This window comes from Siniperca chuatsi, linkage group LG17, assembly GCF_020085105.1.
Source record: "Siniperca chuatsi isolate FFG_IHB_CAS linkage group LG17, ASM2008510v1, whole genome shotgun sequence".
Taxonomy (NCBI): domain Eukaryota; kingdom Metazoa; phylum Chordata; class Actinopteri; order Centrarchiformes; family Sinipercidae; genus Siniperca; species Siniperca chuatsi.
This window is the reverse complement of record NC_058058.1, coordinates 23923092-23939331: the sequence shown is the minus strand read 5'-3', so window position 1 is coordinate 23939331 and position 16240 is coordinate 23923092. Positions and strand designations below refer to the sequence as shown.

Below are 16240 nucleotides of genomic sequence, written 5' to 3'. Positions count from 1 at the left end.
TTACTTTCACCCCACCTCCTTCACCACAACCCCACTGCCACCCCAACACTCTCTTGCTATCACCAAATCGCACTTTCCCCTTCGTCCAGTTTCAATCTCGTAGCCCTTATATTTCCCCCTCAGTCCAATTTCTCATCTCCTCACCCGCCCTCCTTTCCTGTCTTCCTTATCTCTTTGCCTGTCTTTCTCTCATTCTGCCCCTTCTCTGCTGTCCTCCGTCTATTATTACTCCCTGCCCCCCTCTCTCTCTATCCTTCCGCCTCTCTCTGCATCTCTACAGTAGGAAGAAGGTGGCCATAAACAAGGCAGCCATGTCCTACAGGCAGGAGAAGAGTCGGAAGCTGAGCTCTTTAGACTGCAGCATGACAGAGCAGAGCACTCTCCAGCAGGATGAGAGGATGGCCCACTCTTTCATGGATGCCCACGGCTGCAACACTCGAAGTAAGACAGCGAGGAACATATGGGTACTCTTGAGAAAGCGTCTAGAGAGATGAAGCTCCCTCCTTCCTGACCTTCAGCCATGTTTACTTCTGAGCATGTATCCAATCTGTTCTGCCAGACCATAAGGTGCTCTCAATAGAGAAATCTCCTACGAGTCTCTTGTCTGTTTGAATATTCTGCAGTGCCAGTCAGCCCTCACGTCTCTGCAGAAACGCTGATTTTTTTCCTCGAGCCGCCTCCTAGACTTTTCAGCCGCGTTTACATTAATAAAAAAGAACGGTGTCGCAGAGTACATAATGTCAGTGGTATGCCTTAAATGGTATGTGTTCATGTTCCCAGATGAGCAGCGTAGCTCCGTCAACGAGTCCAGCAGCTTATTGGGAGGTTCACCCCACCGTCACTGTCGGAGGAAGAGCTCGCCTTATCACACGGGTCAGCTCCACCCTGCTGTAAGGGTGGCTGACCTCCTCCAGCACATCAACCAGATGAAGACAGCTGAGGGATACGGCTTCAAACAAGAATATGAGGTAAGAAAGGAGAAAGGGAGGAGAAAGAAAGATACACTGTAGTGCAGTCAGTAGGTCATATGAGGGGGGAGGCCATCGCCCTTGTTAGCAAAATGACCAAAATCCGCCCCCCTTGTTAACCTGCTCAAAAGATGCTCTGTGCTTTGTCTCGTAGTGGTGCTTCACATTGCCGCTTTTAAAAATCACCACGGTCTCAGAACATATGAGACGTAGGCCTACTGGTTTTGACCTGCCTGTGGGAAGATTGAACATGTAACAGTCTGTCTATTTTTGATTAAAAGCTCTGTTTCCGCTGTCTACTTTTCTCTTTTCAGAGCACACCATGTGAAATTATTTCTCTGACTCATCTCTACTCTCCCTGTGTGTATACCTCGCTCCCATTGGGCCATCCCCCCTGTTAAGAATTAACAAATCGCCTACTGAGTGTAGTACTTAGGTGTACTTTTGGTCTCAGGCTGTTTTTCATGATTTGGGCTAGCCCCCCCTGAGTTCCAGTTAAGGGAAACATATAATGATATTGTGCTTCCAACTTTGTGACTACAGTTTGGGTAAGGCCCTGTCCTGTTTCAACATGACAATGCCCCCATTCACAAAGCCAGGTCAAAAAAGAAATGTTTTTCTCAGTTCGGCCTGCACAGAGTCCTGCAGGCTTTTGCACTAACTACCGCATGTGTAAGTTCAAACATAGCTTACTTTGAAAGTAGTGTGGGAGTTGTCCTATAACATGGAAAAATAAAAATAGAGACTGTCCTCCCAAGAAAAACGTCAAGATCAGTCATTTCAAGTGGCAAAGCCCTCAAGCAGCCGTGGGAATTATGACTCTCGTCCATCGGGAGCAAAGGAGCAAGTCAGGTGATGTTATAGAGAGACAAACCCATTTTGTGTTCGTTTCCATCTGCGAGTCAACATTGGCTTTTTAAACCATGACCATTATCGTTACCTAACCTTAAAGGGGCAATATGTATGAATTGAGACTATTCTCCACCTGTTGAATTCAAAAAATAGGGGGCAGCATCAGAGAGGCAGCGACAGCCTGTAGAGCCAGAATATTTTTCCCATTTAATGTGGTGAATTAAGGATTTATTTCAACCAAACCGGAGTTGGTGATTGTTGGAACAGTTTAAAGACTAACCAAGACCGTTTTGGTGAGTGAGTGGTGAGTTTTATTTTGTTTCTGTTTGAGTTTGAATGAAGTGTGTTTTACGATGTAATAGTTCGGTGAAAGACAGAAACGTGAATTCAGAAGGTGTACGGTTGTATTTTCTGTTTGAAAAGGAAAATAGGTGTAAGAATATTTCCTTTAACTTTAGCGTTGTCACGTCATAAAACAGATGTATTTTTCAGCAGTGTTTGAAATGGTTTTGGAAGGCACTTACTGTTGTATCAGATGTTGGCTAGTTCACATGTTCACATACATTACTACTTTTTAGTTGAACAGTCTTAATTTCTGTCAGTAGTTAGCAGTAGCTTTCCCTGAATGATGCACCGGCTGAGACGTCATCTCTGGGACAATGTTTTGATTACAGTTGTAGCATTAATTAAGTACATCAAGTACAGATTAACAACTGAACAAAGCAGCAAGTTTAATGTGAAAATTACTAGTTTGCAACGTAGCAGTTGGCATTTACTTCATACTCAAACTTACAGTCAAACTTGCGTTCAGTTGGTGCAACAGGCTGCAGATCTCAACCCCATCCAGCACCTTTGGGATGAACTGGAAGGCCGCCTGCGAGCCAGGCCATATCATCCACCATCAGTGTTGAACCTGCTCTTGTGGCTGAATGGGAGTGGTGAGATTCCAACATCTGGTGGACAGTCTGAAACCAGAAGAGTGGAAGCTGTTATAGCAGCACAGTTTGGAATGAGATGTTCAAAGATCATGTATGAATGTTATGTTTAGGTGTCCACCTGTAGCCCTTTTTCATTGCAACTTGACAACCCGTAACCTTCTTCCTCGGGTTTCCATTGTGTTTTCAAAAGCGGACATTTCAGAGCCTCTGTTAAAATGGCTGCAATGACTTCATCATTTTTATATGCTGTCTGGTAGGCGAGTGAAGTAAGCAGTTGTGAGACAGACCATAAGAGAAATAGTGACACTGATACTTTCTTTCGTGTTGACATGAACGTGAGAGACGTATGTATACGCCAACAAAGGTTCACTGAACATAAGCTGGCTCAAAATGGTTGATGCCCCAAAGCGGCATCTAGTGCCTCAAACCACTTTGGAGTCTTTTTGGTTTGCCCCACTGTACATTGTGATCTTTTATCTCTCTGTTATCTTGTAACTTTACATTACAATAGTGTAGTCAGACACATGACAGCTAAGCGGCTCAAACCTGTGAGATTTTATTTACAGGATGCTTTCTTTAACACCTAGACCACCCAGCTGGGAAAGAAAAAGGAGTGAAAACAATATGGACAGATGGAATAATTTAGAAATTCCTGATATTTTTTTAGGTGCAGTTAGCGTACAGAGCCTGACGGTGTATTACTGCAGACAACTACTGTCTACTTTGAAAAGGCTTAAATGAAGGGTTTAATATTCATGATCAAGCAGTAAAATGCTGTTTTACTTCATCTGCATTACAGAGATGATGCAGACATACTGAACTTTGTGGTGCTCTGTGGACTAATTATGCTTTTCAAAGTTACTTTGTTTTTACTTTAATATGAAGTCCTCTACATCCACCAGTGGGGATAAGTCTTTTTTGCACATCCACCTGCAGGAAGCCAGATGCACTTTTTCGATTCATTAAAATCCCTGAGGGGCCAACAAATTTCCCCCCTCCAAAATCAATATATGGGTCGCTTTTTCACTCCTCAGTCTGGCTCCCCATCGCCTGGAGAAATAAACAAGATGAAGGGGATCAGCGTGCACACTGCTGTCAGACTTCATAACCCTTATTTCCCACAGGGTCGTGCTGCTGCCATTGATCAGACATGTTGCAAGGCATTGTGGGGGGTTGTGAATGAGTCACGCCCTCGGTGTTGGTAGGGTACTGTATGTGTTGTGCTCGGAAGCCAACATCTGGAACCAGAGCCAGTGAATAAACACAGTGACAGACATCATGCCACCCTCCGTGACTGATGCAGCCTTCTATGGGTAAAGCTATGTCATTTTGTTTTCACCTGGAACTGTAGCGCCCCCTCAACACTACAACACAGTGATATGATGCAGAGCCCAACCGATATTGGATTTTTGAGGCCAGTAACAATATCGAGTTTGATCATTTAAAAGATCTGACAGCTTATTTCTGCCAAAGTTTGTTTTTCAACAGACATTTTGATAAGGAACCCTTAAATTTGGTCATTACAGCTGCACTAATCAATATGTTTTGGATTAACAGTTGTTCAAATGACTGTTTAATGTGAAAGGTGTCACTGGTAGTGAGAGACCCACAGACCCAAAATTATCACCTGACTCTGCAGATCCTCTCCAGAGCCTTTTAGCCTTTATTAGCTCATTGTTACACTACCTGCTCAGCACCAAACAGCAGACAGAAAAAGTTAGTGACTAGCTGGTGAACATAGTGAAATATCTATAAGATCAAATGAATGCTAATGCTAATCTCATTTTCAAGGGGATCCCAAATGTTTGCTAACACATTAGCCATGACAACTTTATATGATGTTATATGCTTGTTCTGCTGCCCCCAAGTGGCTAAAAAAAGTCGATTACTGCAGCTTTAAAGAACTGTGAGAGATAGATATTAATAATAATAATACACAAGATATTTACTGAGGGGAATATTTTACAGAAAAATAGACTTGTGCCCTCTAGTAGACAAACTATGTAATGGCGACACTGTTTCTGAATGACCTCAGACAAATCTTGGCTAAGACAAATTTCTGTGCTGCAATTTCTCACATGTTATCAGCCAACACATACATGATATTAATACATATATGTGATATAAGCTAAAATCGGTTCTAGTATGAGGATTTCTTCCCCTGCATTTTGTCACAATCTGATCAGCTGTGAGAATTTATACATGATGGACAAGTGTTACAGAGAAATACTTTGAAATTTGAAACCAAATCAATTTAAATGTTGAGCATGTTGAATTGAGCCGATGAGCTAATAGAGAAGAAATAAATAAAGTAAAGCTTTATGACGGTGAACAGAATGTTGTTGAGGTTCCAAAACTACTGAGTGCTGGACAAAGGCAGGTTTGTTTAACAGGATTAGATCAGACATTACCTGTACAGGATCCAGTAGCAGATGTAATCCCCTGATCAGCTTGCTTTGTGCGGCTCGGCCGGGGTCTCAGGTGGTCCCAATTTGGGCCCCCCTTGCCCGGGGGGGATTGGTCGGCTGCAGATGAGAGACAGCGTGCCTCTGTACGAGAACCTAGATGTGATTACCGATACAGCAAGGAGATCAGGCTGTGACTTAAAATTCAACAGAATATGACACAACTCAAGCCAGGCCTATCCACACTCATATTTGTTTGTTTTTCCCTCCTGCTCTTCCTTCACTTATAGTATTGATTTAGATTCAGTGACTCATCTCGTCGCACCAGCAGATTTAGTAGATGGGTGTCATAAACAGCTGTCGTAAATTTTGCAGTTTAACACTGAGGTATTATAGAGCAATGGCTTCTTCAAGCAGCAAGCTTCACACTGTGTCTAGAATGAGAATGACACAGGCCACCACCTCCTTCTCAAGGCCGCAGCCATCTCTCAGTGCTGCGTTTCATCTCTCAGCCTCAGTCGCTCCCCGCTATGTTGTAGCAGATGTCTGTTGATGACTTGGCAAGATGCTATTATAGTGAAGCTACTCAGACAACCTTAGGATAACTCTTGCATTAGCAAAGTAATTTCCGTTCAGAGTTTCGAGATGCATCAAAGACACATCGGCCCTGTTTTTGTAATATCTTGTTTTTTTTTAAAACTTGTGATCTCTAACTTTACTTTGCAGAGTTTTTTTGATGGCTGGGACGTCACGAAAAAGAAGGACAAGACCAAAGGAAGGCACGATAGCTTGCTTAGCCGTAAGTACTTTGGGGTTACAAGAAAGAACTGATGCTGTTATTACTTGGCTCTGTTTCAGTCTCAATTTTACTGTAGGTTACAGCACACCTTAACATTAATAGCTTTTTATACATACACTGTAAAGTGGATTACCATTTAATGACACTACTGCCGTGTCTTACGAGTCTGCCAAAGCCACCCAATAATTATTTTTACTCCCAGTTGAATAGTTGTTCATTCTAGAACTACTCATGTTATAATGTAATTAAGGTTTGATTAATTCAAAATGTTAGCGTCGATTTCCAAAACGGCCCTTCAGAGTTTGTAAATGTTAAAATGTTTGCTTGGTGTTACAGTGTGTACGGGGTAAACAGATCTTTTGTGAAACGATGATGTAAGCCAGCCCAGTGAGGGTCGGGGGCTGTGTGCCAGTAAAGTTAAAAAGAACTTTCTGTCGGCTCTAAAATTCTCTGTGATCATTCATTTGAAATGCCAACATCGTCATTAACCTGGATTTATGCTGATTTTGTCAGACGACGTAGCGATTATAAAACAATGATTTTATCACTGCAGCTCAGCAGCTCGGGACCGACTGCTGGTTAACATGTAGTGTTTATGAGCCGCGATTTAATCACTGTTTCATACGCATTCAGTTGTCTGACAACAAAAACACATAAATATGTAAATGAGAACACCTATATGGTGAATTTGGCTGTATTAAAGTATAGGTGACTACAGGGAGCAGGAGAGGACTGAACGGAGGTGGAACGGCCTGCCGCTCAGCAGAGTAACCAGCTGTGTGTGTAAGCCAGTCGCTGGTGGGGGGCTGTGTGGCAGCAATGTTAAGGAGACAACTTTCTGTCTTCTAACTTTTTCTGTAATCTCACATTTTAAAAGTCAGTTGAGCAGATCATACAGCTGGGGGCACTTTTGCAAACTGCCCCTTAAAGGATCATTCTGTATTATTAACACCTGTTTTCATAGCTTTGGCAATCCTTTCTATTGGCCTAGCGATCTGGGAACACAAGCAATAGTTAGCTAATAGCTAATAGTTTTGCCAGGTTTTCTAAATCACTTTACTTGGAGGTGAAACCTAAAGTGAGCTCACCTGAAATGTCGGTAAATGCACTGATACAATAACACAGGTCGGTATAAATCAGTTTTGACAATGCTGACCTTATTAAGCGGAACTGGTATCAGCCACGGTTTCCTCATCAATGTCCTTCTAAAATTCAGTTGCATTCATTCAGTCACTGCAGGCCAATGACTCAGTTTCTAGCACTACAGCAACCCCAGTCCTCATGTTACCTACATAAAAATGATTCCGATGAGTTCCAGGTAGTGAGGTATACAGATTATAAAACTAGGAAGAAGAGAGCAGCAGTATCAGATCAGCACTCGGTATAACCAGTTTAGCAGGAGTCGGTATCAGGAGAGAAAAAGTTGGATCAGTGCATCTCTATTTGCAATTATTTTGGTGAGGACAATGTAATTGTTATAGATAGAAATGATGATCAAAACTGTTCTAATAAACTTGAATTATCCTTTAATTGATGAGGAAATTAGAGCGGTGCATCTACTGGCCAAGTTGTTAGGACGCTTACCATACAACCACAACGTCCCTGGTTCGATTCCCGTCATGGACCATTGTTGCATGTTTTATCTCTCTCACCACATCCTAACCTCCATTTCATTTGAATTTGTTGACAGACAACCTCAGATCTGCTTTGTATTAAAAAAAGCCAATATATTGACTGATACAGTAGATGGGTCTTTTACATAATCAGTGAACCCAAAATCCTTTTTTGTGCATTTCAGATGATCGCCATCGAGTCAAGCTCCACTCTCTGCTTGCAGACCCCAGCTCCGATTATGTCAATGCTAACTACATAGACGTAAGTCACCTTCAGTCTTGTCTTCCCTCCTCCCTTGCCTCCTACTCCTTCATCTCCGTGGACCCCATGTGGTTGATATCCACATACTGTCCGAGGTTGTGTGAGCTCTCTGTCGTTTAATGACTACACCCACAACATAGCATTATATCTATGCACGCTAGTACATGCAGGCTTTGAGGCGAGATTTTATCAAAGCAACTCTAGAGATCCTACAACAGCCCATAAGCTCAGAGCACCGGGCCTCATGACTCAACCAAATGCTTTTGTAAGGCAACATTGCACTGCAAGTGGACCCAATATAACTCAGCTGATCCTTTCATCTACTTCCAGATATTTTCATCTCTCATACAGTTCGGCTCGAGTGAGTATCTCTGGGCGCCTCTCCAGTCCCAGCAGTAGTATGTGCTCCTGCAAGATCCTATCTAAGCAGCTTTGCATTAGATGGACCAACACTATCTGAAGGACAGGCCAGAGTGTGAGCTCTGCTGCTCACTCATAATGGAAGGGCAACTTGAGGGTGACTGTGAAATGCTCTCAACAGTCTTGCCTCCGTCTTTTGGCCCTACCTACTGAAGCAGTCATTGCAGGGTGTGCTGTATTACGTACTTTGTTTCTGCTGTTGTTTTGTTAAACAAAAGGCAATGAAAAGTGGACAGAAGGGGCCAGATCAGTAGTGGATGCCTGACTCAGCGTATGTGGGTGGCACCGGTTAAAGCGGAACGTCAAAGCTCGCAGTGCTGTGGGTGGCCACATTATCCCCTTTAGTGCTCCGTGAGGGCTCCATTAGGACGAACGCTCCAAGGGCCTTTGTGTCATTAACTGTGCTGTCTACAGCACCGCCTGCATGTCATGCCAAGACCCCTGGCTCACAACACTGCAGCGAAATGATTCCAGATAATTCATGGAAGATGCCAAAGTTGGAAGAAATGGAACATTGCTTTTTTCAAAGGTTAAACTGAAAAGTTCCACCGCCTTCTCCTCTCATTCACACGCCGGTTTACATAATTTTTGGGTAGGTGACATTTTTGTGTCAAATCTTTAGATGTTCCTTTTGTTGCCGTCTATTGCTGACAGATGTAACACTAAAGTGACACTATCCACACTCAGTTCTTGAAAGATTCTGCGTTCACTGTTACTCCCACTGTCATGTAGTCTCTGCTTGCTCTGGTGCTCAGGAAAGGATGCCTGTCACACTTGCGTTGGAAGCAGCAGAATTTTTTGGGGAATAAGATAAAATGGGAATGAGCATGGGAAGTAATGGTTGCCATGGCGGAGCAGACAAATCAAAAAACTTAATTTCTTTGAATGACAGATAAATTCTGCGTTGGCTTGTATCTTTGTCTGTGTCTGTGTATCATCTGGGTAAGGTAGGATAACCCAGTTTATTTGCCCATGTCACCCTAAAGTACCCTTGAAAAACAATTCTGGTTTCAACTTACAACTTACTTCATACAACTTTCAACTACTTCTTTTAGTAGTTTTGGCTATCTTTCCCATAGGTAATAATAACATTGTACTCAGCAAGTTCATTTCTGAGCTCTCTGAATGTTGCTAAAAAGTCAGATGTGACGAGAAGAGAGACTTTTCTGAGATTTCTAACACACTGCCAGGTTGGCAGAGAAAACAAAGGTGAACAATAAACTTTTTACCAAACCTGCCTGTTGTAAATATCCATGACAGTTTACAGACCTACTTCCTTCCTGCATCAGCTTTGACCTTGTGCGCAAGCGTTATTTTTTTACATGGAGGGTTTATTATCAATATTTTAGGTGGGCTCATTTTTGGTTTTACATCCAGATAAAGTGGTTTAGATAATCTGGATAAACTGCTGGCTTGTTTACAACCCTTCGCCTGAATTTTTTTAGCAATGTAGACGTTTTCCCAGATCTGAGTACAATGTTATCATAACTGATAGAAATGACAGCCAAAACCAAGAAAATAAAACCTGAGTTGTATGAACCGGAATCTTTCTTTAAGTGAGTTAGTTAACTGTCAACTCAACCTTATTGCCAAACAAGAATGTCAATATTAGACAGTTATTAGACATGCAAAACCACTGGTTACGTTCAACATTTTTGGAATTTTTTGCCTTCTAAAATATGCATTGCAAATACGGTATGGTTAAGGTTAGGGAAAGATTGTGGTTATGGTTAATAAAAAGACAAATGTTAAATATTATATATATATATATATATATATATACAATATATATATATATATATATATATATATATATATATATATATATATATATATATATATATATATATATATATATATATATATATATATATATATATATGATTGAACGTATACCCTTACTTTTTTCGCCTCGCTACACTACTTCCTACAATGGCGCTGAACGTGGGCACATGACATAAATCATTATTCAGAGTGGACAGGATCTTTAAAATCTTCTTAATAAATTAGAATCATCAAATATGGATGTAGTTCCTAGGGATACTGGGTTGGTCAACTGCTGCAGAACACACTGCAACTTTTGAAGAAAACGTTCACCTTGAGCAACTCATAGAATGTATTAAATGGCTATTATAGGCATTATCCCTATCGTGCCCTCTTTTATTACAGAACTTACTGAAGTGTCATCTGTGTTATTAACACCAACTTTGCGTAATCACTGGCCTCAGATCAAAACCTGCCACAGCAGTCTTTTCTCCCTCTCTGCCTCTTTACTTTGAACTATCTAAATGAAGACATAACATGCTAAAGGTGAGTGGCTTAAGAGGAAATTTATACAAGAAGAAAGACTGTGGTTACTTAAAATAAGAGTTGGCCTTTTGCGAGAAACATAGGAATTTCAGGCTTTTGAACATTATTCTCTCCGCAGGTCCTCAAGGCAAGCTGCTCTCTAACCATTTCATTACCCTCTTTTCCTGGTCTTTAATCACAATAACTAGCTCTTGTTTCCTCCCCTACTTTCCTTCTTTCTCTCTCTCTGTTTTCCGCCCCCCCTCCTTGTTTTCAACCTTTTGGCATCTCTTAGATTCGGATAAACAGGGAAGTAAGTACCTTGCTTCTCTTCTCTTTCCATCTCCACGCTGCCCCTCCATGGCTTCCCTCCAACAACAGATCTTCCTTCCCTTTTCCGCTCTGAGCTGCTGAGCCTGTCCGCCTTTAGCCATCACTTTTCCCCTGAGTTCTTTTTTTTTTCTTCCCCCAAACTGAGTGCAGCAGTTTCTCTGTCTCTTTCATCCATAGTCAGATGCTCACCTGGAGTTCTTGCTTAACATCAGCCTGTCCTATAAAAGGCCTGATAGTGTGCCACAGAGGAGAGCAGACTAGGTCAGATCAAGCGACTGAGATCAAAGCCAGAGTTCAGTGACACCATGACACAGCAAGCACTGGAAAAATGACAGTGACAGTGAACTGGGGAAAAAACAGATAAGCACAGTGCATTTTAGAGGCCCCTTCAAGAGTTTATAATATCAGACTTTTTCTTGTGGCCCACATTCATCAAGCATCTCAGAGAAAACAACTGTGGCACAGCAAAATTCATTGACTTGTCCTTTTGTAGGGTGTTGCTACTTGAAGTGTGGTGACTTGGTGACTAATTGCAGGGTCACTTGGCGAGGTATTGTGGCTGGCTAGCTAACGTAACATGCTAGCTAGCCGGAAACATGCTAGCAGTAGCCAGCCACAAAAGCCAAAAAAAAAAGCTAGCTGGCTTAACTGACAGTTAGCAAGTTAGAAAGGTTGTTAACTGCCCGCGAGCAAGCTAGCTAGTTCAGTGGTTAACAGAGTTTAACCATTTACTCCTGTCTAACAAATGACTGCAAACCAATACTTTTTTGTGGAGCAGTTCAAACTCAGCGGAGCAGCAAATTAGATGGTGCGACACAGCTAACACACAGCTGTCGCTCTCTGTTCCCTCTAAGGGCCGCTCTGTTAAGATGGTTTGTAAGTGACAGCACAATTCGTGTATCAAAAAGTTAAAGAGAAGTTAAACTATACATAAAAGCTCTGCATGGATTTACTTTGCCTTCATGAGCGAATCCACTAATTGTTGCTGTAATAAATGAACTGATTTTGGTCCAAAATAAATACTGGTGGAAAACTCATCCTACCTCCACTCCATTTATAAGAGTTGCAACACTATTCTAACCTGAGCCTGTGAGGAGGACTTACAGCAGGTGTGAACACTCTTAGTTTGAAATAACAAAACACTTCATCGAAAGTATCAGGTGGATAAAAACGTTTTGTGACAGCTTTTTCTTAGGATGTACAGTAATTGCTCCAGCCTCCACCCACACAAATAACTCCAAAGGAAATCTGTTCTTGCCGTTTTTTGGCAACAGGGAAATGCAGCTACAACAGCGATAATTTGGGTCCCTCGGAATATAAAATATAATGGTGGGTAGTTTTTAAAAAAAACACATCAGCAGTCATTTGTATTTTCAAACTCTTGTCAGATTTGGCAAAATACTGTATATTTTTAGCCTTAACTTGAGCTTAAATAGCTCATTGTTCGCCCACAAGTAATGATACTCTTTCTCTTATTTCATTTTTCATGCAGCTGATTTTCAAATGCAGGCTGTAAGTCATTTGAATTTGTTGATTCCACAGTTTGACTAGAAAAAAAAAACCACACAAAACAAATCGCTAGGTGTTGCAAAACCCTGATGTCATTTATTCTCAACAGGGGAAGCCTCAGAACTGCCTGTTCTGCAGTACTCTCAGGGAGGATGGTTTCTATTAACGTTTAAAGTTTCAGCCGGGTCCCTACAAGTGATTCTGAGATGCATGATCAATCTGAGCACTGATTTTCATTTACTTGCATACACCAAGGTCAGATTTTCACTAACTTGTCACAGGTTGTAGTTAGAGTGAGCCAAATTTGTCAAAGCAAAACAAATTGAAAGTTGTTTTTCTCTCTTTCTGATAGGATTGATAAGCTCTTCACGTCTCAAATGACTCTGCATGTTTTTTCTTCTTTTTTTTTTTTTTCTTCTTTCCAATCCATTGTGAATTCACATTGCTTGATGTTTTTCTGCTTGCCTGCTGTTGGAAAATGTGGTTGCCAAGGTGACAGACAGGAAACTGGTCGGCCCAGAGAAACTCAGCAACGGAGGCTCATGGGAATGAGGGTCTCTGCACTCTGTCATAGCGATGGCCATCCATCTCAACTTCCCTCTGTGGCATGACAGTTATAGAATGTAATTTGTGTGTCTGCCTGGCTGAATAGTGCGTACATGTATATCAGTGCAGGGGGGGGGGCGCGGCTGTTGTTTATGTTGGGACATCTGTACAGTATTTGTACAAATGTTTACCGTATACAGAAGTTGGAATCCTTTTACCTATGAGTGATGAGAGGGCCCCCTTATCTTAATTCTTGGGATCTATCATGCTTGGCTGCTTTGCATTCAGCACACAGGGTTAGCCTGGTGGAGGGCCAGGGCGCCAGTAGCCTTCCAGACCGTTCACAGTGTATCATAATCGCACTAATGCCAAGCTGAGAGGAAAGGAGACAGCCAGATCAGTCAGTGTCACTCAGGTAGAATTACTCCCAGAGCTGAAGATCCTTCACTCGTCAATCTACCTTTGATCAGCAGCCCTGGCTGCATGCAAAGCACCACACACCGGGCCGCCTTTGAGATGCAGCTCCCTCACTCCGCATGTAATGACCTGGCTCAGAGACAGACAGAGAAAAACTTGAATTAATGCCATTTCTCTGTGCATTATAATTCAAGTGCGATCCTTCCCCCAAACTCAGAGCCTAAACAGTGCAAAGAATTTTGCCGGTCAAACATGCTCATGTATTTTAAGCAGAGCGTCACCAGCCGATAGCACGGCGCAGATTAGTTTTCTCGGCCGCTGAGATATCGTCAGTCAAAAGCAGAGCAGAAATTTAGCAGAGCGCTGACATCAAATCCAGCTCTGAGATGAATAAGAGATGACTTGATGCTGAAAATGGAGAAAGAGAATGGATGGGAGGGGTGAAATGAGAGTTAGAGGTCCCTGAGTCTCACTTCATCATGAACTCTTGTAATTATTAACTCTCTCCCACCTCTTTTTCTTTCTTTTCTCCACTATATTTCTTACTCTCTCTGTCACTCAGGGCTACCAGCGATCAAACCACTTCATCGCCACTCAAGGTGAGTGTAAAATACAGAGCAGCAGTGTTTCACTGCTAATATTCGCGTTTGTTTGTGGCACTGTTTACACAGCATCCCAGCTAACAACGTTAAAATTACTTTAATGAATTATTAATGTGTAAACAACAAGGAGCCTGTGTTGCCTCATGCTCACATCTGGATTTCCACTATAAAGCATCACTTTCCAGCGTCTGAGAAACACTCCCATAACAATCAGCTGTAACTGTCAGTCAGTCTGCACTGTAACACTACTGACTGTCGCCCTCTGTGAAGTTCTGCTTTTGTGTCTCTCCTCCCTCCATCTGCATGTGTGGTGCACCATCTCTCTGATGTCGGTTTGATACACTATATAGGCTGCATTCCCAAGCGGCACACACACACTCACACAGAGACAGAGAGAGAGAGAGAGACAGAGAGAGACAGAAAGAAGGAGAGAAAGAGACAGAGTAAAAAAAAAAGAGCAAGCCAATCCCTTTATTTTCTCCCGGCTCTGATCCTATTTATTCAGTGAATATGTTTTTCACTTCGTAATCCCCCTCTGATTTCTTTCCGTCTTTCACTTTGGTCTCAGTTCTATCACTTCACAAAAGTAACCTCCGAAAATGTCTCTCTCTCTCTCTTCCACATTTTTCTCACAAAGTCTTTCTGCATACAAGGGAGCAGGCAGAGGTGGAAAGAGTGCCACAACGTGCTATTCAAGAAGGCGCACATGATGAAATTTGAGTTGTAAAGAAAGAATTTTTAATGATTTAAAGAATTAAACAACATGTTAAAGTTTCTTTGATTCATAAAATAGAATACTGCTGATTATTTTAATTCAAAAACTAACAAATATCTTGTACATATTTACTAGTTTAGTATAAGTATTTGCATTTTTGGTAAGTTTGATTTTATTCTTTATAAAATAGAATACATACATTACCATGCATAACCTGCAGAAGCATATACTATGCACAAAGACAGAGTGGACAGTAGAGTTATACATACAAAACTGTAAAAATAGTATGATGTTCTGCATAAAAGTGGAACACGGAAAGTTACTATACTATATAAGAAAATAGACTTCTGATATCCATCCTTAGAGTAGTTCATAGTGGTCCTCTAGTGGCTTATGTTGCTTATACTGTGTGTTACTGGGACATTTTCTCCACGTGTTGTCCCCTTAGCGTGCATTGCATGTCTGTCAATCCGTTTGCACCCTGACGGACAGTTTCTCAAGATCCCTCCGGCTGTTACCTGGCTGTGATGTGCGTGATGGAACTCAACTAAGCGTTATCTTTGACCCCAAACCGAGGTCATGTTAAAACTTAGATAAACATGTTTCGTATAGTTTTGTCAGAGCGCTCAGAAACCATGAGAAGCATTTTTAAGCCCACAAAGGTATGTGTTTTTTCTCCGGTAGCTGGTTAGTTAGCAAACTCTACTTAAAAATGGAAAACAAGATTTGTGATGTGAGACAATCTACTGAATTTCTCTATATTTTGGAATTTAATGAATGATTCTGATTATTCTGTAGGCTAATGTCGATATTTTGATGGTTAATTATACATTCATTTGCTTGGGGACATAATACATTTCAATTTCTGGTCCCAAAAAAAGTCTAACCTCCTAACCTAACCTGAAAATATGACCCAGGTTGTAAAACATATACCAAAGTACAGTCTGTTATAGTTGCAAAGGTAATTGCGATTCATTACTTCCACTTTTAGACACATTAAGTGTCTACATGTATACTGACTTACACACACACACACACACACACACCATACAGTACATACACTGCATCATTAAAGCTGTCCCTTGCCCCTCACACTCTGCATGCACTGACCAACATGCCCTGCATACCGGTGTACTCGTGGTGAGCCCCGGGTGGTCGGCTGTTGCAGCAGGTTGAGGTTGATTTGTTGTGTCTTATATGAGACTTAAGGCAGCTGTGCATTGGCGGCAGGCAGCAGGTGCTCTGGGCTAGCTCTCTATTATGTCCAGAGATGAGGGAGAGGGATGAGGCGGGTGAGGGGGGAGGCGTACTCTGAAAGTCTGGGTCCAAAGCGGCAGCATGTTGTGCTATGCATACAGATTCGCCCAGCCGCTGGGATCACACATCATCTGTCTCCAAACTGACTGGCCTGTCCCTCTGGCAGTGGTTTAGTGGGCTTCTCCTCCTGCTGCTGCTGCTGAAAAATTAACATCTCACATCAGTAATACGCATAGAAACCGGTGCAGTGATTGCTTACACACGTGTGTGTATTAAAACGTACACAGGCCTGCATCGGCTCACCTCAGGTCAACT

The 16240-nt window shown here is 41.9% G+C and overlaps 1 protein-coding gene across 7 annotated transcripts in view; it reads left to right on the top strand.

Annotated features, from left to right (window-relative positions):
- ptprua (protein tyrosine phosphatase receptor type Ua) overlaps nt 1-16240 on the top strand; it is a 191012-nt gene that overhangs the window by 154878 nt on the left and 19894 nt on the right. For 4 of the 7 annotated variants that reach the window (XM_044171544.1, XM_044171542.1, XM_044171545.1 and 1 more), the window contains 6 exons: nt 281-441; nt 781-968; nt 5890-5962; nt 7761-7837; nt 10842-10859; nt 13914-13950. In XM_044171544.1, coding sequence (XP_044027479.1) covers nt 281-441; nt 781-968; nt 5890-5962; nt 7761-7837; nt 10842-10859; nt 13914-13950 — 554 coding nt within the window. The remainder of the gene's footprint in view (nt 1-280; nt 442-780; nt 969-5889; nt 5963-7760; nt 7838-10841; nt 10860-13913; nt 13951-16240) is intronic. The other 3 variants (XM_044171543.1, XM_044171547.1, XM_044171546.1) reach the window with 1 other exon arrangement.